The sequence below is a fragment of the Sus scrofa genome, chromosome 15, assembly GCF_000003025.6.
Source record: "Sus scrofa isolate TJ Tabasco breed Duroc chromosome 15, Sscrofa11.1, whole genome shotgun sequence".
In the NCBI taxonomy this organism is placed as follows: Eukaryota; Metazoa; Chordata; class Mammalia; order Artiodactyla; family Suidae; genus Sus; species Sus scrofa.
In genome coordinates, this window is record NC_010457.5 from 37,816,022 (window position 1) to 37,839,368 (window position 23,347).

At 37.9% G+C, this 23,347-nt stretch overlaps 1 protein-coding gene across 2 annotated transcripts in view; it reads left to right on the forward strand.

Moving 5' to 3' along the window:
* Window positions 1-23,347, forward strand: part of AGPAT5 (1-acylglycerol-3-phosphate O-acyltransferase 5) — a 52,352-nt gene that overhangs the window by 14,901 nt on the left and 14,104 nt on the right. For both annotated transcript variants that reach the window (XM_013983990.2, NM_001143701.1), the window contains exons 3-5: window positions 4,348-4,463; window positions 7,277-7,366; window positions 17,249-17,339. In XM_013983990.2, the coding sequence (XP_013839444.1) occupies window positions 4,348-4,463; window positions 7,277-7,366; window positions 17,249-17,339 (297 nt within the window). The remainder of the gene's footprint in view (window positions 1-4,347; window positions 4,464-7,276; window positions 7,367-17,248; window positions 17,340-23,347) is intronic.

A 23,347-nucleotide genomic window follows, 5' to 3' on the forward strand; every position in this document is an offset into this window, starting at 1 on the left:
CTTGTCTTGTTGATGGTGTTTTTTCTTCCAGGGTCCAGTATCCAGATAACAAGGATTTGTGGTTCTAGGGCAGGGAGTGGCTCATGATAGTCCAATTTCCTTTATGGTGAGCTCCTGGTTAATTTCATTTAGAATTTTCTTTCTGTTTAAAAGGATTCTCTGTCAAAATTTCTGTTCAGGTTCCCTGCCAACCTCTCTTTTTTCCAGGTTTCAATGGAAATAGTGTTCTTTTAACAGAGCTTTGGTACAAGCACAAACATGTAGAATAAGTACTCTGAACATTCCTGGAGGTGCTAATAAAGAAATCACAGCCACTGCTGTCATTTGTGTGCTTCCTATATGTTGGCCTTTATATGAATTACTTTATTTTTTTTATTTTATTTTTTTATTACTCAGATGAATTTATCACATCTGTAGTTGTATAATGATCATAACAATCTGATTTCACAAGGTTTCCATCCCACAGCCCAAGCACATCCCCCCACACCCCATATGCATTACTTTAGAGTGAAGTCTTCTAGGAAGACATTTTGAAAAAGACAGATTTTTAAAAATTCTGTGTTTGGGAGTTCCCGTCGTGGCTCAGTGGTTAACGAATCTGACTAGGAACCATGAGGTTGCGGGTTCGGTCCCTGCCCTTGCTCAGTGGGTTAACAATCCGGCGTTGCTGTGAGCTGTGGTGTAGGTTGCAGACGAGGCTCGGGTCTAGCGTTGCTGTGGCTCTGGTGTAGGCCAGTGGCTACAGCTCCGATTCGACCCCTAGCCTGGGAACCTCCATATGCCGCGGGAGCGGCCCAAAGAAATAGCAAAAAAGACAAAAAAAAAAAAAAAAAAAAAAAAAAAAAATTCTGTGTTTGGAACTGCAAGGGTAAGTGGGAAGTTTGAGCCACATAGTCATCCTGCAGCTGACCTGAAAAGGTTTCCTTTCTCCTCACCCATCCCCCCCAATCACCTGACCAGTCTGTCTCTAGGATTTGAGACGACAACTTTTGAATGCCTTTTAAAAATCCATAATTTAGGAACATAACTAGACAGTGATTTTCACTTACCTTAGAACTGTAGACTCCAGTGAGAATATGGTAGAAGATATGTAGCCTTTTTCCAGAAAAAAAATGGGCACATAAAAATTTGCCTGTAGTTTGAGGTTCCAGAGGCCCAAAAGCTTATCCAGGTTGTTGGCCTCTTATGTCTAGGTGCCTTTTTAAAAACCCTTTCGAGATTAAAGATCACAACTGAGTAATCTAGAAATGCCAGTAGCAGAGAGAATATTTCAAGGAGAATATTTCAGCTTAGACTCTCAGCCTCAAGGTGGCCTGCCAGCATACAAGTCTTTTCTTGACCTGGCATTCCAAAGAACTGGCATTTTAATTAGTCCCTCTCCTCTGTTGTTTTCACTTGATGTGCCCTGCTGTCTCTACATTTTTGGTCTCTTGTTAACTTATTTCTGTCCAGAGGCAGCAAGGCTGTGTTGGCCATTATTCCTCTCAGCCTTCATTAACTATTTGCTTTGGACACTGTGTACTTTTTATTTATTTTATTTTTGTCCTTCTTTTAGGGCTGCACCTGTGGCATATGGAGGTTCCCAGGCTAGGGGTCCAATCGGAGGTGCAGCTGCCGGCCTACACCACAGCCACAGAAATGCCAGATCCGACCTGCGTCTGCGACCTACACCACAGCTCATGGCAACACCAGATCCTTGACCCACTGAGCGAGGCCAGGGATTGAACCCGCAACCTCATGGTTCCTAGTTGGATTCATTTCTACTGTGCCACAACGGGAACTCCTGTGTACTTTTTAATATCATGGAATTTTCCCTTTTCTTGGTTTATTTTTTTCTGGGCTAACGTGTGTGGTAAGCAGACTTCCATAAACAGGCCTAGGCTGTAGAGTCAGACCCTGGTTCATATGCTCTTCTGCAGTGAGCTCTGTAACTATAGGCCAATCACTTAGCTTCTCTGGGCTAAGGTATGAGTAATGTCTACTGATTAGGGTGTTTAAGCATTTTAGGTAGCCTAGGTCATAATCTCCTGGAGATCCTGGCTCCAAGGGGCATGTGGGAGTGGGAGTGGAGGTGGTAACAGCTAGTCACAGGGGAGGGCTGGATCCGAGTTAGGCAAGTGCATCACATGCAGCATCTTCAGTTGTACATACCCTGATGAAGTGGGGAGTGCTGCTTCATAATCACATAGGTGAGAAAGCCTTGCTTTTCTTGAGGCCTGTCTTCACAGCCCTTCCGTCTTCTCTTCTCAATTAATGGGAACAATGACACTGGATCACCGTGGAGGAATTCTAATACAACCATGTTTCTTGAAAACTTAATTTAAGTTGTTCATGCCCCAACACGAAATATGTATAATTACTATAAAGGTAACATGTTAGTGTCTCAGCCTTTATCTAGTGTCTCCCATCTGCAACCTAGCTGAAAATTTTAAAAAGTGGAAAAGATAATTGAGGAGCAAAAATTGATGGCACAAAGCTTGTCTTTTGACTGCTTAAGTTAGTTCTTCACATTGTTCCACTAAAATTTTCAAAAGTTTAAGGGCATAGCCCAGGACAGTTCATTACAAACATGACATATTTTGTAAATTTTACACTTTCTCTTGAAAGTTCTTAGAAGATGTACCCCAGGTACATGGTTAACACACATAATTAACCATGTGTGTTTTCATATAAAAATGCGTTTTCAAATTCTTCCAATTAAAAATGATTATCCGGGAAAAGATACCAAAATCTTGTTTTTAGCCTTGGACCCCAAATATGTTCCAGGATGTACTTTAGCCTGGGAACAAAATACTTAGTTCTCAGAATTTATTCTGAGTTGATTTACTTTTACATTATGTGTACTTAGAACAATTGTGCTTGATTTTTTGGTTTCCAAGACATGGTTAGAAAGAGCTGTTTATCAGAAAATCTTTGCATCTTTCTGTTTGAAGGGAGCCATGATAGAATTTATATATATAATAATTGTAACTCTTAAATCATCAAGAAAGAGTTAATTTTTGAATGGTAAAACATTAAAAAGAGAGATTTATAGTAATTAATAAAATATTTTTCCAAAAGGATAATTTTTAGTGTTTAAGTTCGCTAAATCTTCTTTGGTATATTCTATCCAGTATGATGTCTTGCCTAAAGGGTTTCACACAGCTGAGAGTTATTCTGTAATCCTGTGGAAAACTGTCTCCTTTGGTTAAAACTTTACTGTAACTCCTTTATTTTCTTGGCTTTTATTTCCTAGGGTTTTGTTTGTTTGTTTTGTTTTTATAGCATTTTCCTCCTCAAATGTACTCCTTTTGTTTTCATTTTCCTTGCCCTGAATACACTTCTCATCCTAGGTCTCTACTCCTTTCACAGATTCTTACCAATTTTTTTTTCAAGTATTCCATCTTCCAGTTCATCTGTAGTTATTAGAAAGCTCTTGCTCCCATTTCGTGTTTATCATTTTCATTCATAGGAAGAAACAGGGTAGTTTGCAGCCACTGATTTTCAAGTCTGGCTCTCTGGTCTTCAAGACCCTTTACCATTTGCCTTCTGAATTTCATTTTATTTCCTCTTCATCTCCCTAAACCATCTCTTTTGTTTACCATCTTGAACACAGTTTGCTGATTCCTGTCTCTTTGCTTTGCCAAGGAAGGGCTGGTCGCTCTGTTTGAAGTTTGTTCTGCTTGAGAGATCAATTAACAGCCTATTCTATTTCTTCCTATAGGTTTTTTGTTCTTGTGTTCAACTCATTTGTGCCTTCTTAGTTTTGTTTTTGACCCTTTGGTAATAACATATCTACGTAATTAGAGTTATTAGAAGCCTGGCTCTATATCCTTGGGTATGTAAAGAACACGTGTGCCTGGCATAGTTGTAAGCTTGGAGAGATCTTTGTTTTTCATTCCATTATAACCTATTATTGTGTCCTGAAACTCACCATTAAAGATAAGCATCCTTGCCTTTGGTCGAATGTATGAGTTTATATAGAATATTTAGTTGATAGTTTCATTTAGCCATTTTTTGCTTATTATTTCTTCATGTTTTCTAGACTTGGAGAATTAGAGAAGCTTATTTTGTTCTTTGTTCATGCTGCTGGTTTACTTGGATGGTTTGTGACTTTTGCATTTTATCCCTAAAATAAGAGGCTTTTCAAGAAATGCAAAAACAAACAAAAAACAGCAAAAAACAAATTAAAAACCCACATAATTTATATTTTTCAAATACCTGGGGTTGATTTTAAAAAGTCTAATCCTAATATTTTCAATGCATATTCTGCATCCAGTCTTGTGAAGAAGCCTTTTCTGTTTCTGTGAAGGGAATGCCGAGTTCACATAGGGGTCACTTAGGCACTAATTGGTTCTGTCTTTGCAGTTGACTGGATTATTGCTGATATTCTGGCCATCAGGCAGAATGCTCTTGGACACGTGCGCTATGTGCTGAAAGATGGGCTAAAATGGCTTCCGTTGTATGGGTGTTATTTTTCTCAGGTAACTTTTTCCCATACTTCTTTCTTTATATATGCATATGAAAAATTTAGTTTTAAAATTTAACTTTATGTAAATTACTTTTTAAAATTTATATTTATGAGTTTAACAGCCAATTCTAAATTGAAGTAATTCTATTTAGCACTTTTAATGATGTGTATTTATATATGTGTCTGATTACCCAAATCATTAAATTAAGTAGCAAAAACACAAATGCTCAAAAATCAAATAGAAAAATTTAAAGGGGAGGTCCCATCATCGCTTAGCGGTTAATGAACCCGACTAGCATCCATGAGGACGCCGGTTCCATCCTTGGCGTCACTCAGTGGGTTAAAGATCATCATTGCTGTGAGCTGTGTCATAGACTGGTGGCTATAACTCCGATTGGACCCCTAGCCTGGGAACCTCCATATGCCACAGGTGCAGCCCTAAAAAAGACAAAAGAAAAATTTAAAGGTGTAGAATTTGATAGACAGTTACTTTAAAAACTAATAAAAGTAATTATAATCTGTAGGATATAAAAAACAGTGAGCTACATTTGTAAAATGCTTAGCATGAATGTCAGATATGTAATAAATAGTCAATATATGTTATTTTACAAAACATACTTTAAAATTACATAACCATCAGGTCATGAAACTATATAACAGGCTCTCTTAATATTCAGAAGGGAATTAGTAGCATTTTTTAAATGCCTTTTCTGGGTAAATTATCTGATACGTAATTTTCTAAATATTGAGAATGAAACTTGTATGGAAGACATGCTTATTAGAAAGACTTTAGTAGTCGTTGAAAGAGGAGGGGCTCAAGTTACTATAAGCTCTGAGCATAGGTGAATCAAAAAGTCATCTCCTGGACCAAAGTTGGCAGCACCAGTGGCCGTGCAGCCCTAATCCAGCAATCAGTATTCCTCTGGTTTTAGAAGTGCTAGGGCTTCCTGCCCACTTCCTCCTTCCTCTTTCCCCAAGTCTTTGAAAGGAGACTAAAATTCACTTTGTACTTTGATGAAAAGTATTTTAAACTACTTAGGTACAAACATAAGTGAATAAATTAATAAGTAGTGGACTTTATACCAGGAAGTAAATTTTTCTTTTAAAAGGACTTGTTTTTCAGAATTTATATGAAGCAGGAATTATGCTATTCAAAACGTTATTTACAATTAAAATATGAGTAAAGAGACATTCAAGTTTTGTATTTTTATAATTATTCATAAAATATTAAATATTTTATATGCATGGAAAATATATATTAATATATAGATATCAGAAAACTAAACATTTGCACTCTGCTAGCTTGTGAACATTGTAAGGTGTGGTTTAACTTTAGAATTGATCATGGAGTTCTGCTTGCTCACTTTTGCAAGCAAAAGTAGGTGTCTTGGGAACCTTACCGTTGTGTTAAGTTTAAAAAAAAAAAAAAAAAAAGTGCAATAAAGAGCTTTTGCTCACTAAAGCCCTGTGTGTATAACTAGAGATGGGTATGACAGCTGTGCCTGACCTGGCATTTAATCACTATTTATGACTGTGTATCTTTATATATTCTTGGGTGATATTTTAAGTAGGTCAGAATAGCTAGGTATTAATGTATGAATCAAAAATGTCACTTTTGTGTTCATTGAAAGAGGTGCTTTTCTCCTAGTGGTTATATTTTTACGTTTTTGCTTATATTTATTACTTCTTCCTTTATTGTTTTAAACACAAAAGTCACTATTATATACTTCGGTAACATTTAAAACAGAGTATTTTGGAATTAAATTAGTCCTTCCCATGAAATGATGAACGTACTGTTAAAGCTTAAATGATTTTAAAAGTGATTATCAAGCACATCTAATTGCTTGATAATTAAGGCAAGTTACAGGAGTCTTGAAATTCAGAAGTCACAGAGGAAAGAAATATGGTTTGTCTGAGGTGTTTGTTGTTTATTCCATGACCAGGATTCCCAGTGGGGTAGAGTTTTTTTTTTATGTGGAAAGAAGAATATTTATGAATAGATTCTATAATGTTTTGGAATTCTAAAAGAATAGGAGGTCAAGGCACCTCTTGAATAAAAAGACAATTTATACCCCAGATTCCCGATGAGGAGCTCTGTGTCTCAATTTCCGTTTTTCTTTCATTTCCATTTTGCTAGGATCCTTTGTCTCTCTTCCTCTCCTTGACTGGTTTTTAAAAAAGATCCTAGAAGACAGCATTTATTAAAATTTTAAGGTCATTTTTTAGTTGTTCCATAATAAGTCAGTGAGGGAGTTCCTGTTGTGGTGCAGTGGTTAACGAATCCTACTAGGAACCATGAGGTTGTGGGTTCGATCCCTGGCCTTTCTCAGTGGATTAAGGATCCAGCGTTGCTGTGAGCTGTGGTGTGGGTTGCAGACGCGGTTCAGATCCCACATTGCTATGGATCTGGCATAGGCCGGTGGCTACAGCTCTGATTAGATCCCTAGCCTGAGAACCACCATATGCCTTGGGAGCAGCCCAAGCAATGGCAAAAAGACAAAAAAAAAAAAAAAAAAAAAAAAGTCAGTGAGAAAATTGAAAGCTAAGATCCATTTGATTGAGTTTTTGATTTAAAAAAAAAGTATTTTTAAGAAAGAAAGCATTTTTACCAACAAAACTAAAGGTCTATATATTTTTCTTAAAATGTGGCACACGGTTTTATTTGAATTTTATTGAAGCAGGAGAATTTTCAGCTGATGTTCTTTAGATGCTAATATTTGAATCTATTAAAAATTTACTCTTTGGGAGTAAAGTCACCCTTTTGATGACCAGCCATGGCTCTGTTACTGATAAATACTTTTTCCTCTTGTTTCTTTTACATGGCAGCATGGAGGGATCTATGTGAAGAGAAGTGCCAAATTCAATGAAAAGGAAATGAGGAAAAAGCTGCAGAGCTACGTGAATGCAGGGACTCCGGTAAGATTATGCTCCTTTTTATTTTATTTTTTTTCCCTAGCCATTCTCATATTGTAATTTAAGAATTAACTTAGAAAGTAAGAACTGTTTTGTGAAGATATTATTATCCCATGTGTCATAAATAATTCAGAGTTTTGTTGAGGCCATGAGAACCTTCTAAATATAGGGAAGCAATTCTTTTTGGCTGTCAGAGAGGTTGCTGCAGATGATTTGATCCTCTGCTGGTGGTTGTCAATATTGATCTTAAAGAGGAGTAATGGAAACACTTGGTGTCTTTAGTCTATAAATAACAAACAGAAGTGTGCTTGAAACCTTACACTTCAGCCACTTAGAGTTCCTCTGAGCACCTCTTTAGTATCAGATGGGGTTTTAGAAGGAACAACTGTTTTCTGTCAGTATAAATTTGGATTTCTTGTACATATTGAGCTATTGGAAAAGTCATAAGAAGTAATTATAGACAAAGTGGAATATATTTATCTATCGAGTCAACTTACATATAGCTTAATAGTCCTCACAGGCATATATGATTAATGATTAAATCAGCTCCTGTCATTCACTCTTAGTGTAATATGAAAGACTGCAGAATTTTTTTTCCAAAAAATATATCTGGGAGTTCCTGTCATGGCTCAGTGGTTAACAAACCTGACAGTATCCATGAGGACGTGGGTTTGACCCCTAGCCTCACTCAGTGGGTTGAGGATCCGGTGTTGCCTTGAGCTGTGGTGTTGGTTACAGACTCAGCTCGGATCCCATGTTGCTGTGCCTGTGGTATAGGCCAGTAGCTGTAGCTCCAATTCAACCCCTAGCCTGGGAACTTCCATATGTTGCAGCCCTAAAAACAAACAAACAAATAAACCTGAATTATTAATTACTAAAATACACCTTTTTTTTTTTTTTTTTTTTTGTCTTTTGTCCTTTTAGGGCCATACCTGCGGCATATTGATGTTCCCAAGCTAGGGATCTAATTGGAGCTGTAGCCACCAGCCTGCTCCAGAGCCACAGCAATGCCAGATCCGAGCTGAGTCTGCGACCTACACCACAGCTTATGGCAACACTGGATCCCTAACCCATTGAGCGAGGCCAGGGATGGAACCCACAACCTCATCGTTCCTAGTCGGATTTGTTTCTGCTGCGCCATGACGGGAACTCCAAGATATACGTCTTCTCAGTAACTATTGCTGATATAATATTTTCATAAGTTAACTTAATCAGTTGTGGGTACGAATGAACATGTATGATAAAAATATTTCCTCTATAGAGGTCATTTAGTTAGCATTGGAGATGCACAATTTATAGCACAAATATGAAATCTTGTGCTTTGTTTTTTACCAAATTTAACTCAAATTCCTTCCCAAATGGAAGGCAACCTAGTGGATATTTGAGTATTGACTTTGAAATCAGATTTAGGTTTTAAATCCTAGATCTGCCTTGTAAACTTTGTTACTTCTCTAAGCTTTAGTTTCCTTATATATTAAATCTGCTAATAATTACTTAATTTGGTAGGTAGGATTAAGTAACATGTTTGAAATTTATACTTACTGTAACAGATTACCACAACCTTACTGGCTTAAAATAACGTAAATTTGGGATATAACAGCAAAGCACAGGTAACAAAAGCAAAGATAAACAAATGGGACATCATCAAACTTAAAATTTTCTGTACTGCAAAGGAAATAATCAATAGCATGTAAGAGCAGCCTCCAGAATGAGAGAGAGTATTCGCAAACCACATGTCCTATCCAATAAAGTGTTAATTTCCAAAATATATGAGTAACTCATGCAACTCACTAGCAAAAAACCAAATAACTCAATTAAAAATGGGCAAGGGATTTGAAAAGACAATTCTCCAAAGAAGACATACAGATGGCCAGTAGGTAGGTGAGAGGTGCTCAGCATCATTAATTGTCAGGGGAATGCCAGTCACAGCCACAGGGAGCTAGCACCCCACATCTGTTAGAACAGCTGTTATCAAAAAGTCAGAAGAGAGAAGTGTTTGTGAGGATATAGGGAAGTTAACCCTTATTGGTGGGAATATAAATTGGTACAATTATTATGGAAGACAGAATGGAGTTGCCTCAAATACCATATGAACCAGCAGTTCCACTCCTGGGTATATTTCCCCAAAAATAAACTTACTGTCTTGAAGGGATATCTGCATTCCCATGTTCATTCATAGTAGCCAAGGTATGGAAACAACTGAAGTGTTCTTTGACAGATGAGTGGATAAATGTATGTACACACACACACACACACACAGACACACAATGGAATTTTTTTCAGCCTTAAAGAAGGAACTCCTATCATTTGACATACGTGGCTGAACCTTCAGGGCACTGTACTAAGTGAAATAAGCTTGACACAGAAGGAAATAGTGCACAGTGTCACTTATATGTGGCAACTATAAAAGTTGAGCTCATAGAACCAGAGTGTAGAATGGTGATCTCCAGGGCTGGGAGTTGGGGGAAATGGGGAGGTATTGGTCAAAGGGTACAAAACTTCAGTTTTAAGATGAATAAATATAATAAGTATGGTGACTATACTTAGTATACTATAGACTTGAAATTTGCTGAAAGAGTATGTTTCAAGTTTCCGTACCATAATAAAAACATGGTAACTATGTGAGGTTATGGCCATATAAATTAATTTGATTGTAATAATCATTTCAGTTTATATGTTTATTAAAACATCATGTTATATACCTTACATATACATATTTTATACGTCAATCATACCTCAATAAAGCTGGAAAACATAGTAACACTAAATTATTATCTAAATCCTTTTGGAGGCCAGCAATGAAAACTAGGTGTCACTGGATAAAATCCACATGTCAGTCACTAAGGTCCTTTCTGGAGATTCTAAGAGAATCCATTTTCTTGCCTTTTCCACCTTCTGGAGATTGTCTGCCCTCCTTAGCTGATGCCTTCTTTCCATCTTCAAAGCCAGCAATGGGAGTTCCTGTCATGGCACAGCGGAAATGAATCCAACTAGAAACCAGAGGTTGTAGGTTCAATCCTTGGCCTCACTCAGTGGATTAAGGATCTGGCGTTGGTGTGAGTTGTGGTGTAGGTCGCAGACATGGCTTGGATCTGGTGTTGCTGTGGCTCTGGTATGGGCTGGTGGCCACAGCTGCAATTGGACTCCTAGCCTGGGGTCTTCCATATGCCGCAGGTGCAGCCCTAAAAAGCCCCCCTCAAAAAAAGGCCAGCAATGGTTGGTCTTTTTTTTTTTTTTTTTTTTTTTTCTGGCTGCCATCTCTTTGGTTTTGACTCTTCTACTTCCGTTCCTGATTAAGAACAGTGTGGTTACACTGGTGCCACACGACATTCTAAGATAATCTCATCACCCTGAGGCCCAGTGGCCAGCAGTCTTAAGCCCCCCTTGCCATAACCAAACCTACTCACAGGTTAAGATCTGGACCTCTGCGGGAGGGACCACCATTCTTCCTGCCACACTCTGTGCATTTTCAGAGCACTTTCATAATTAAATCATACACTCTTTGAGGAAAGAAATGGTTACTTTGTATCCTCCACATTTTTGCATTCTTTCCTCTATAAATGTATAATGGAACTTTTAATGAGTGGAATGTTTCTGATTATAATTGTAGAAAAAATTTTAAAGAAGTTGTGCTTTGCTAAATTAGATTATTTTGGGGAGTTGAAGGAAGAGACGAACTATCTTGTTTATATTCTGGCATCTCATTATGAAATAGCTTGTTATTTAAAGAGAAAGCAGTAATTAAAAGATGTCTAGCTAATCAAAATTTATTACATTCTGAGATATTATTTCTATATAAATGTTCCTTCCATGGAACTGGTTAGTAAACTAGGTAAATTTTTTAAAAACCAGCGGGAAAGGAAACTTAATAAGATTTAAGAGCCTGCCTCATAGTCCTTGCTATTTTCACATACTTCCTTTAATCCTCACAGCAACCCTGAGTCTTCATTTGGGAATGAGAAACCAAGACCCAGTTAAAAAGTAAATTAACTTTTCCAGTGCATGGAGAAAAGTCTATTTTTAATAGAAAGTCATCAGTTCAATAGTTGGTTGCTTTGAATATATTTAAAACTCTTAAACAGCTCTTTTCTTTTTGAATAGACCGTTAATGTAAACTAGCCTGCTAATTTGCCATTAGCGGGTGAAGTACATGTGTTTAAAAAATGGTATATCACATCTTGAATATAGATTTTCTTACGTGGAAGATTGTCACTAAAGAAAACAGAATCTCTGGTTTCTTCCAAGTGAAAACTTAGCAGAATAAAAGATTTATATGAACAGTCACAGAAATCTTGTTCATAATTGGATTTGTTTGTGACAGCTTGTCCGTTTTTTCTTGTCATTTTTATTGCTGCCCTGCCCTTGAGCAGGTATTCCACTTATGTTTTCCATTATGGAGAAGCAGGCCCAGAAATGTCTGATGCCCTGTGGAAATTCTTCTCTTTCCTCTACACTCCATTTGTGGTCTTTCCCTTCCTCTCTTGCCACCTCCTCTATTTCCCGTGGAACTACAGAAGGTATCAGCCTTTTTGTCAGCAGTTTGAGAACAACAGCAAGGAGGTTGAGAAGCCCCCATGGTGTAGGTTCTTGTGGTGTGGATTCTCGCTCCAGAAGGGCCTAGAACTGCTTGGTTCTCGTGGCCTAAGGAGGCAGCTGCTCTTAAGACACATCATCTCCAATTTCTAAAGCAGGTCTCTTTTAACTGGAAGAGCACAGTGCAACATTGTTGGGCACCATGCGCTGTAGTAAGTAGATTATATGAATTATCACCTTTCATCGTTATCAGCTTTCATCGTTAGCTCAGTGAGGCATTAGTACCAGGTTATTTTGTTTTACAGATGAGGGAGCTTAAGGGGCAGAGAGTTCAGGAAGGTTATCCCGGGACTTGAGGGCCTCCAGGGGAGAGTCTGGTATGCTGTTCCTCTCGTTATAGTCCTTGTAAATATGCTCTCCTGGAGAAGACCACCTCCTTTGTGCAGTAATGGCCATAAAATAACTTCATTTAGTGTTTGCCAATGACTTTAATAATTTAATAATCATTCATTATATGATTGCCAAATTGTATTTTACTTTTTTTTTTTTTTTTTTTTTTTTTTTCCTTTTTAGGGCCACGACACCTACAGCATATGGAGGTTCCCAGGATAGGAGTCAAACTGCAGCTGCAGCTGCTGGTCTACACCATAGCCACAACCACAACAACATGGGATCCAATCCTCATCTGCTACTACACCACAGCTCATGGCAACACCAATCTTTTAACCCACTGAGCGAGGCCAGGGATCGGACCCACATCCTCAGTTGGGTTCGTAATGCGCTAAGCCACAAGAAGAACGCCCTATATTTTACTTTTTCAATGTAACTTCTATTCTGTGTAGTAATTAGTTTCTTTTAAAATTTGAAACCTATACATTGACTTGTAGGGGATAGCTTTGGGTTATTTATTCATTGAGTTATAATCTCATGCTATATAATTCACTATCCTAAAGCATATACTTCTGTGGTTTTCCATATATTTGCCAAGTTGTGCAGCCATTATCATTATCTAATTCCAGAACATATCTATTACCCCAAAAGGGAAGTCTGTACCCTTCCCTGTTCACATCCTGTGCCTAGAAAATCTGTAAATCTGTAAAATTTCTTGTTTTATCTTGCTAATTTTTTTTATGCGCTGGCTTCTTAGTCCTGCAGCGCCCCAAGCACTTACCCACTGGAGAGCCTTGCACACAGTGATCTTCTGTCTGGGGACTCCTGCTCTCTGTTTCATTGAAGTATCTTAGTGAGTGTGATTGCCGTGCAGTGAACAGCAGGTGGTTACTGTGTGGAATTTGATGTGTTGCAGTATACCCATGAAACCAAGGCCACAGTCGAGGGACTGAACATACCCATAACCTCCAGAAGTTTTCCTTGTGCCTCTTCTGTCCCAAGGCTACCACTGCTTTGCTCTCTATCACTGTGGGTCAGTTCGTGTTCTCTAGAATTTTATAGAAACGTAATTGTACAGTTTGTATTCTTTTGGGGGGAATGAGTTTGACTTCTTCGACTTAACACAGTTATTTTGAGATTCCTCCAAATTATTGTGTTTATCAATACTTCATTTCTTCTTACTGCTGAGTAGAATGTCACTGTGTGGATTTACCACAACCTGTTCCAGTTGAGGGCTATTAAAAATAGAACTCCTAAGAATATTCCTGTGCAAATCATTGCATATGTGACTTGCCTTTTCATATTCATAACAGTGTCTTGAAGAACAAAAGTTTTTAATTTTGCTTAAGTCCAATTTATTGATTTTTTTTTTCCTCTCATAATTTCTGCTGTGTTTTATTTTAGAAGTCTTTACCAAATTAAAAGGTTACTAAGATCTTCTCCTATGTTTTCTTCTGGAAGTTTTTTTTGTTTTTGTTTTGTCTTTTTGTCTTTTCCAGGTCCACATCTGTGGCATATGGAGGTTCCCAGGCTAGGACTCCAATCAGAGCTGCAGCTGCCGGCCTATGCTAGAGCCACAGCAATTTGGGATCTGAGCCACGTCTGTGACCTACACCACAGCTCACGGCAATGCCAGGTCCTTAACCCACTGAGCAAGGCCAGAGATCGAACCTGCAACCTCATGGTTCCTAGTGCCATGATGGGAATTCCTGGAAGTTTTATAGTTTTAGTTCTACATTTAGGTCTGTGATCCGTTTTGAATAGTGTAAGGCCAAGGCTCATATTTATTTTGTTTTGTTTTGCTTTCTTTAGGCCAGCACGTGTGGCATATGGAAGTTCTCTGGCCAGGGGTCGAATCACACTTGCAGCTGTCAACAATGCCAGATCCGAGCCTTGTCTTCGACCTACACCACGGATCACGACAATCCAGATCCTTAACCCAGTGAGCGAGGCCAGGGGTCGAACCCACATCCTCAAGGATACTAGTTGGATTCCTTTCTGCTGAGCCATACTGAGAATTTTGAGCTTTGTAGTAAGTTTTGAAATCAGGAATGACTTAAGTCTTGCAAGCTTGTTCTTTTGTTTTGTTTTGTTTCTGGCTGCACCTGTGGCATGTGGAAGTTCCCAGGCCAGGGATCAAACCTGTGCTATAGCAGCAACCTGGGCTGCTGCAGCAACAACACCAGATACTCAACCTATTGCACCTCAAGGGAAATTCCTACATTTTTTGACTACTCTGGAAAGATAACCAAACACAGTCTACTAACTTCTAAATTAGGCAAAGATAGTAGGTTCTAAAAATTATATACATGGATGGATAAAAAGCTTATGTATTTGCTTGGAGGCTGAAAATGCAAAATTGCAGAGCCACCATTACATCAACTTTTCAGATGGAACTTTGGACGAGATTGATCATATGTTTGTCTGCTAAAAAGATTCAGATTCGCACATGGTTCATTTCGTAGGGATTCTGCACTCATTGATCATTCAGGTAAAGGGAATCTTCTGTACTAGATGTCTAGGTGGATGGTATTACCTGGGATCTGGTAAGGATGGATAAAATGAACACACTCTTCTCCTATTAGCTTCTTCTGTCTTCTTATTTTCTGTATTCTGCTTATATTTGAAAAAATTTGATACGAATGTCTTATTTTTATCTTTTTTTCCATGAAAGTAACTATATTCTTCAAACAAGGGTGGCATTGTTTTATATTTCTGCAATTCAGTTCTCCTTAATATATGCCTTAATACAAGGCAGCTGGATTTTTATCTTCTGCATTCAAAGTTGGCTATGTTACTTATAATTTTTTGTAATTTTATGATGATTTTCTGGAAAATACTGGTGAGTCAGTTGTATAAATCTGCCAAATTTTGGCCCAGATCATTATACATTATCTAAAGTCATACTCATGCTAATATTCTCACTTATTTAAACAAAAACAACACCAAGGATAGTACTGATAGCCTCTTGCTAGTAGATAGATGTTTCCCCAGAATTCTATATTTTCACTTCCAAGTTTGAATTTTATCATTGACAACAACTGTTGTCAGTTGTTTTCCTTGAAAGTCTCACTTCCTTCATATTTGAAAAAATGTCTGCCAAATAGCCAAATGTGACAATCAAAATTTGACAATGTTTCAAGTAAAATTAGTGTTGCAAGAAAATAGGAGCTAAATCAGCTTGCAACTCAACTGTCTTGAGTGTTTTTTCCTGAGACAACCATTATACTTTAGCATGTAAAATACCACACACAAACTTTCCATTTCATCACGCATATGTGTATTATGTACTCAGGGCCCAGAGTTAATCAAATAATCTGTTTTCACAAGGCCATTCTTAAGTGAAACTCTCACCCCCTATACTGCAAATGGATGGCAGAAAATGACTGCTGGTTTGCTGCCATTGTCTTTCTTTCTGTCAAGTCCTGGCAGTTTTACCCACCTTTGCGTTTCACCATTAGTGAATTATTTTTATCTTTTGGTTGTCAGTTGAACATGTTGGTGTCACAGTTTCCTCATGGTGCAGTGGGCTAAGGATCCAGTGCTGTCACTGCAGTGGTTCGTGTTGCTGCTGTGGCACGGGTTTGATCCCTAGCCTGGGAACTTCCACATACCAAAAAAGAAAACAACAGCAACAGAAAGAAAACATGTTGGTGTCATTTTTTTTTTAAACTCAGTTCTGAAGTTAGGAGTTTTTCACTGTAGAGTAAGAATACCGTATGAATCTTTTGAAATAGGAACACTTGTTACCTTTTACATTGTGGAAATTTGTGAATTTATATATGGTTTTCCTCAAATGAGATACTTTTAGTATTGATATTAGGGACCCTGATGTCTAAACTTTAAACCTTTTAAAAGTCATTTGGCCTGGGAGTTCCTGTCGTGGCACGGCAGAAACAAATCCCAGTAGGAACCGTGAGGTGACAGGTTCGATCCCTGGCCTCGCTGAGTGGGTTAATGATCTGGTGTTGCCATGAGCTGTGGTATACGTTGCATACTCAGCTCGGTTCTGGCATAGGCCAGCAGCTGTAGCTCCAATCAATTAGACACCTAGCCTGGGAACCTCCATATGCTGTGGGTGTGGCCCTAAAAAGCCAAAAAAAAAAAAAGGTAATTTTGCAGAACCTTAGGGGGGAAAAAACTCTTTCATTAATGAATTGAGGCTTTGCATCAGTCAGTTTTTTTTAAGCTACTTTTATTTTTATGATTTTTATTTTTTCCATTACAGTTGATTTACAGTGTTCTGTCAATTTCTACTATAGAGCAAAGTGACCCAGTCATATGTACATATTTATTATTTTTCTCACATTATCCTCCATTATGTTCCATTACAAGCGACTAGATATGGTTCTCTCTGCTGGCCACCTTTTAAAATTAGTGAATGTGGAGTTCCCGTCATGGCGCAGTGGTTAACGAATCCGACTAGGAACCATGAGGTTGCGGGTTCGGTCCCTGCCCTTTCTCAGTGGGTTAACGATCCGGCGTTGCCGTGAGCTGTGGTGCAGGTTGCAGACGCGGCTCGGGTCTGGGGGTCTGGCGTTGCTGTGGCTCTGGCGTAGGCCAGTGGCTACAGCTCCGATTTGACCCCTAGCCTGGGAACCTCCATATGCCGTGAGAGCGACCCAAAGAAATAGCAAAAAAAAAAAGACAAAATAAATAAATAAATAAATAAAATAAAATTAGTGAATGTTAGCATGTAATTAGAAATATTGTTAGATTCTTAATGCCTCACCTACCAGTGAAGGTAGGACTCCTTTTTAAATATAGTCTGTGTTATGTTCAGACTTAATTGAATTTGTGCATCTTGGTTGTTTTGCTTGAAATGGAGGTCATAGATAATTGAATATACATTTTTTTCCCACCATAGAAAATACTCTCAGCATTAATAGGATTAGCGCTGGTAAGTTAATAGCAACAGCAGAAACACACAAAACAAACCAAATTTTCTTTATGGCTTCACAGATGTATCTTGTGATTTTTCCAGAGGGAACAAGGTATAATCCAGAACTAACAAAAGTCCTTTCAGCTAGTCAAGCATTTGCTGCTCAAAAAGGTAAGCAAAAAATGAACTATATTTGAAAAAATAATTTTTAAAATAACCTTATAAATTTTTGTTCCTAGAGAAGATTTTTATGTCTTACAAGAGTTGAATGCATGTTTTTATTCCTTGAATTAATGTATTATCTCTCAGGAAATGAAGTTTCTTCTCATTAATTCATATGTATGTTATTTCAGATATCTGAGGTGTTAAATTCAAGTGCTTGCTACAATCCATGTTCTAGTACCATGGATTTAGGTAAAATCTATCTAGGTGTGTGATTATGTATGTGGAACCTTTTTCTGCATGTAAGTTCTGTGTGATGGGCAGAGTTTCTGTTCTGTAGGTTGACAGACCAAGATTGGAATCCAAATTCTGACCTTTTTTTCAGCCATAAGGTTACTGAGCATCAGTCTTCTCATCTCTTAAAAAAAACATAGTCACTCCCCCCCCCCAAATCTATGGATTCTGCCTCCATGGATTTAGTCAACCACTGACGGAAAGTTTTTTTTTTTTTTTTAATTTTGAGATGTGTCAAAAAGCAAAACTTGAAGTTACTGTGCTGGCAACTATTTTCATAGCGTTTACATTGTATTTACAACCATTTACAAAGCACTTGCATTGTGCTAGTATTTTTTGAGGCTTTAAAATAAAACTTTTGCAAACAAACAACAGCAAGCATTTATTGTCTCACTGTCTGTGTGGGTCTGATGTGGTTTAGCTGGCAGCTCCTCGCTCAGGGTCGGCCACAGGCTGCAGTCAAGGTGTCTGCTATAGTCAGATCCTGGTCCCCCCAGGAAAATCCACTTCCCTTCACTCACACAGCTGTCGACTGGCCTGGGGTCCTCGCTGGCTGTTGGCCGCAGGGTCAGTTTCTTGGCACTTGAGCCTCACAGCATGATGACTTGGTTCCCTGGAGCTATGACCAGAAAGGGGCCGAGGAGAGAAAAAGGGGAAGGTCATGACAACGAGGAAAAAGGGGAAGGTCATGACAGTGAGAGCGTAGCATAGTGGTGAGCAGGGCAGAAGTCAGTCTTCTCATAGCTTTGCCACATTCTGTTTGTTAGAAACAATTCACTGGGTCAAGCCCACAATCAAGGGCACAAGGGTGTGAACACTAGCAGGTGCAATTATTAAGGGCCATTTTGGAGGCTACCTACCTCAATGATATTTACACAAGCTGTTCCATCAAGCTAGAATATGCTAAGAATGAGCAAAGTTCCCTTTAGGTGATACCATTCCCGGATGCAGGTTCAGCAAGGAGGAAGCACTTTGGGTGGGCTGTAAAGTTTCACTGGAAGAGGTGTTGGTTGTGGGGGTGGGGGTGGGGGCTGCCTTCCAGTGGGAAAAGATGGCAGAGCATGGACATGGGGAAGGAACCTGTATCAAGGTATTGACTAGTGAGAGCCTCTCTCTTCTCTCAAAAGAACAGTCACTATAAGGGGGAGGCAGACACTAAGGGTGTCCCTGGTTACCAGCAGGGCCTGAGCAAGACTCACCAAGAGCGGCCATTTGAGATACACCTTCTGCTTCACAGCAGTGATCAGATTTCCAAAAATTGTAGAACACTGTTTTTCAACAACTTTGCTTCTTACAGCCCGTTTATAATGTGTGATGGACTAATTCATTAATTTAAATATATTAAGCAAGACAAAATTAGCCATGGACATTCTGGCCAAATCACTAGTTATTTGTTGTTTTTAGTAAGTTTGCATGATGGAATGAGTATAACCCCAGAGTATTGTTTCTGTGAAGAGTCATAGAAATATTGTGTTCTAGCTTTGAAGGACTTCTGATTTCTTTTGTAAAATTTACGTGTGTATGTGTGTGTGTATGTTCCTATTTAAGTATTGGCATACTTCTTTCCATTGGGTCAAACAAATGTTAATCTGCAAATAGGTTTATTTACTATGTTATATTTATTCAATAATTTCATTCCAGGTTTTAGGGTCTGTGTTAGTCACCTCAGGCTGCCAGAACAAGATACCACAGACTGTGGGGCTTAGGCAGCAGACATTTATCCTCTCACAGCTGGGGAGGCTGGAGGTCCAAGGTCAAGGTGCTGTCAGGGCTGGTTTCTCTGGAGGCCTCCTTCTCTCTGTGTCTTCATGTGGCCTTTCCTCTGTGTGCTCACAGAGAGAGGTCTTGGGTGCCTCTTCCTCTTTTTATGAGAATATCAATCCTATTGGCTTAGACCCCACACTTATGACCTCATTTAACTTGAATTACCTCCCTAAAGGCCCTCTGAGGTTAGGGCTTCAAATAAATTAGTGGGGACTGGCACTTCAGTCCCTTACAGGGCCTTAAATTATTTCTATGTGTAATTACACTTAATACCAATATTTCTTAATTTCTTTTTAAAAACAATTTAGGATGATTATTTACCTTATATGAATATTAACATTATATAAATATTTACTTATATAAATTTAGTAGCATATTTATAGCTACTAAAATATACATATTTTTAAAAATCCACACTAATTCTGTGATACTAAACAAGTACTTTTTAAGTAATTCTTAAAATAGTGTAATAATGATATATTCTAGCTTTTTAAATCTGATAATACCCTAGTTACCCGTAATTGACCATTATTAGTCTGTCATTTTTCTGTGAGTTGTAATTCTTTCTCAAAGTTACCAAAAGTGGGGAAAAATGCATAATTTGTCTTAATGGATATAATTTTTAACTGCTAACTGTTCTTTCTTTAAATTCTATAACTGGGAAAACTTGCTATCTATTAGAACTGTATTTTCTTGTGACTATAAAGGTAATTATTTCCCACCAGACACAAAGGAAATTGATTTGTGAACAGTATAGCTAGAAAAAGAGTTTCCTGTTTTCTTTCCTCTTAGGTCACAACTAAATGAGATTACTTGAAAATAAAAACAAATGAACTCATTTTTCCATCTGTTAAGCTAATTTTTCTTCAAGAAAATTGAAACCTAATAGCACTTATTAGTCTGAGATATGTTTTGCCTCAAAACATTATTAATTTTGTTCCTAAAGTACACCTTCATTTGAATCTGACCTAATAAACAAATAGAAAAACAAACCAATACCAAGCTTTTAAATTTAGATTTTAAAAATTTGATCTTGTTTACATGTTCAAGTCATTATGATGCTATATATCACTGATAGTGGCATGGCCTGGTTTAAGAGGTAGGAGTGGGTATGGGTGTGTCTGTTTGTCCTAATCTTAAATGTTTCAAGGCCCTGGTTGTCATTATGTCATAGAAGTGTTTGACTTCAAAAAATATTAGCCACAAAATATGTACATTCATCTTTAGAGGAGTTCCTGTTGTGGCACAGCAGAAACAAATCTGACTAGTATCCATGAGGATGCAGGTTCAATCCCTGGCCTTGTTCAGTGGCTTAAGGATCCAGCGTTGCTGTGAACTGTGGTGTAGGTCACAGAAGAGGCTCAGATCCGAGTTGCTGTAGTTGTGGTGTAGGGCAGCAGCTACAGCTCCGATTTGACTCCAGTGCAGCCCTAAAAAGCAAAAAAACAAAAGAAAACAAAACGAAACAAAAAAAGCTTTTGGGGTTGTTATTGAAGGTATATGTCTGTGTTAGTGTGTCATGAATTCTTAATACTGTCTACCTCAAAGGTTGTCATATTAATGATCTCTGAATTACCTTCTCATTTGAAACTGTTAGTCATTACTTTTAAAAAGACAATTCATATTTCCAAATAAATCAGTCAAGATTTTGTCTAACTAAAACCTCTCCAGGACAAAAATTAAGATTTCAAGAGGTCTGAGATATAGGTAAATTCTTCAAGCAACTATTAAGCAAGTTATATATTGAAGACTGCTCAATTTTATGATACATTTAGGGAAAAGAGAAGTGTATTTTCAGAGATGCTAACATGAAAGTTACCATTTAAGAAAATGATGGTTACATTCAGTAAGGAAAGCTTCAACATAGTATGTAAATACAATAGAATTATATGGTATAGTGGTAATATATAAATGTAAATAAAATAGTATACATATATAAATACAATAGTACTATACAATATAATAATATTAAATAAATATAAAGAAAATAGTATGGTAGGTAAAAATGATCCTTTTCTAAGTTGTGTTCCTAAAATACTTGTTTTTTTTAAGCAGCCAGTTAGATTATTTTGTATCCAACAAACCTATCTCAGAGTGACTTTCCCTTCTGACTTCCCAGGGCAGTTCATTTGTGGCCAGTTGTTGAGTAATTATTGCTGTGTTGTGTTGTCAGGTGTCTCTTAATCTTTGTAGTGATTTGTGGAGTGGTGCAGAATGCTACGTGTTCCTAGTAAGGCCACGAATCTCATGGGTCTCGATTACTATTGAGTCAAAGTTCCTAGGTGGTTCAGGATATAAAAAGAGAAGAGAATTATATTGGATAGGTCTACTCAAACCTTATATTCCTAGTCTAGGTTGTTTTATTCTTATATGCCATATCTGAAAATGAACAGAAATGAATAAAGGGATAGAGGAAGCTTTTGAGTTATATTTATAGTGATATTCAAGACCTGTTTTTTTCACTTTGTGTATCAACTTCTCCATCAGCATCCAAATTGCAGCTGTCTTTCGTTTCTCAATCCTTTGGCCTCTTCCTTCCTTTTTCTGTTGTGGCTCCAGCTGGCACTCTGGCCAGGTCACAGCTTTAGGGATGGCACAGCCAGGAGAGCACTCGTAGATCTGGAGGAGCCGAGGGGAAGCCCAGACTCCTGTCACAACACTACTGTTCAGAGGTTCTGAGGGCTTTGTTTGATCTCTTCGAGGTCATTTCTATACCATTAAAATTTTTTACCAGAAGAAATATTACTGTTTCTTCCTCCTGCCTTTTCACACTCCTTTCAGCTCCCCTTTGTGAATTCCTGATCCGCTCAAGCCTGGTCTAAACTCTGAATCAGTGGTTCTCTAATTGGTGCCTGAAGCAGCAGCAGCAGCACTGTCCTGTAAACATTCAGGTACCACTTTCATAATTTAAATTATAATTTCTCATCAGTTATGTGAAGTGTTTCATTTTAACTCATTTTCCGTAGATGCATTTTAGATGTTTTGCTTTCCAGCAGTTACTAGAAAATTGGAACCTCATGTATCTTAATTTTCTTTCTCCATAGTGGTTTTTTACCACAGCAGCCAGCAGGATGATAGACTTAAACTTTTATAACTCCAGTAGTGGAAGGCAGGAATTTTAGTGACAAACCTAGAGTGGCAAACCACAGACCTAGAATTTTCATGTTATTCAAGCGAGTTATATTATAGAGCATGATTTTTGTAGTTTTAAAACTCTTTAGGATTTGTGGGATTTAGCTTTCATCCTTTAAATAACACTGGCTATTGTATAAGTTTAAGTGTCCTTTCAAAACATAAAGACAGAGAGTTCTTGTCCTGACCCAGTGGAAACAAATCTGATTAATATCCATGAGGATGTGGTTTCCATCCCCGGCTTCGGTCATTTGGTTGGGGATCTGAAGTTGCTGTGAGCTGTGGTGTAGGTTGCAGATGCGGCTTGGATCCTGAGTTGCTGTGGCTGTGGTGTAGTTGGGCAGCTACAACCCCAATTTGGCCCCTAGCCTGGGAACTTCCATATGCCATAGGTGTGAACCTAAAAAGCCAAAACAAACAAAAAACATAAAAACAGAAGGATTGTTTTTTCTTTGCACACTTCCCTGAATAAAAGTTATTATATCTGAAACATGTAAACAGATTTAAGTAGCAAATGGCAAGCTAATAATATTTGCAATGTATGACGTTTTAATAAATTCATTATAGAAGGAATTCCTGCTGCTTAGTAAGAAAAAGCCATAAATAAGAAAAATGGCAGAAAGGACATGAATAGGAAATGCATTCGATATAAATGAGCCATGCCTGTGAACAAATGTCCTTTGTCCCTGGTAATCAGAGAAATACAAATTCATTGAGCACTCTGAAACCAGCTTTTGAAAGTCAACCTGGCAAACATTGCTAAAGAAAGTTACTACCCAGTATTGGCCCAGGTTTAGTGGACAAGACAAACTTATCTTTCTCCTGGG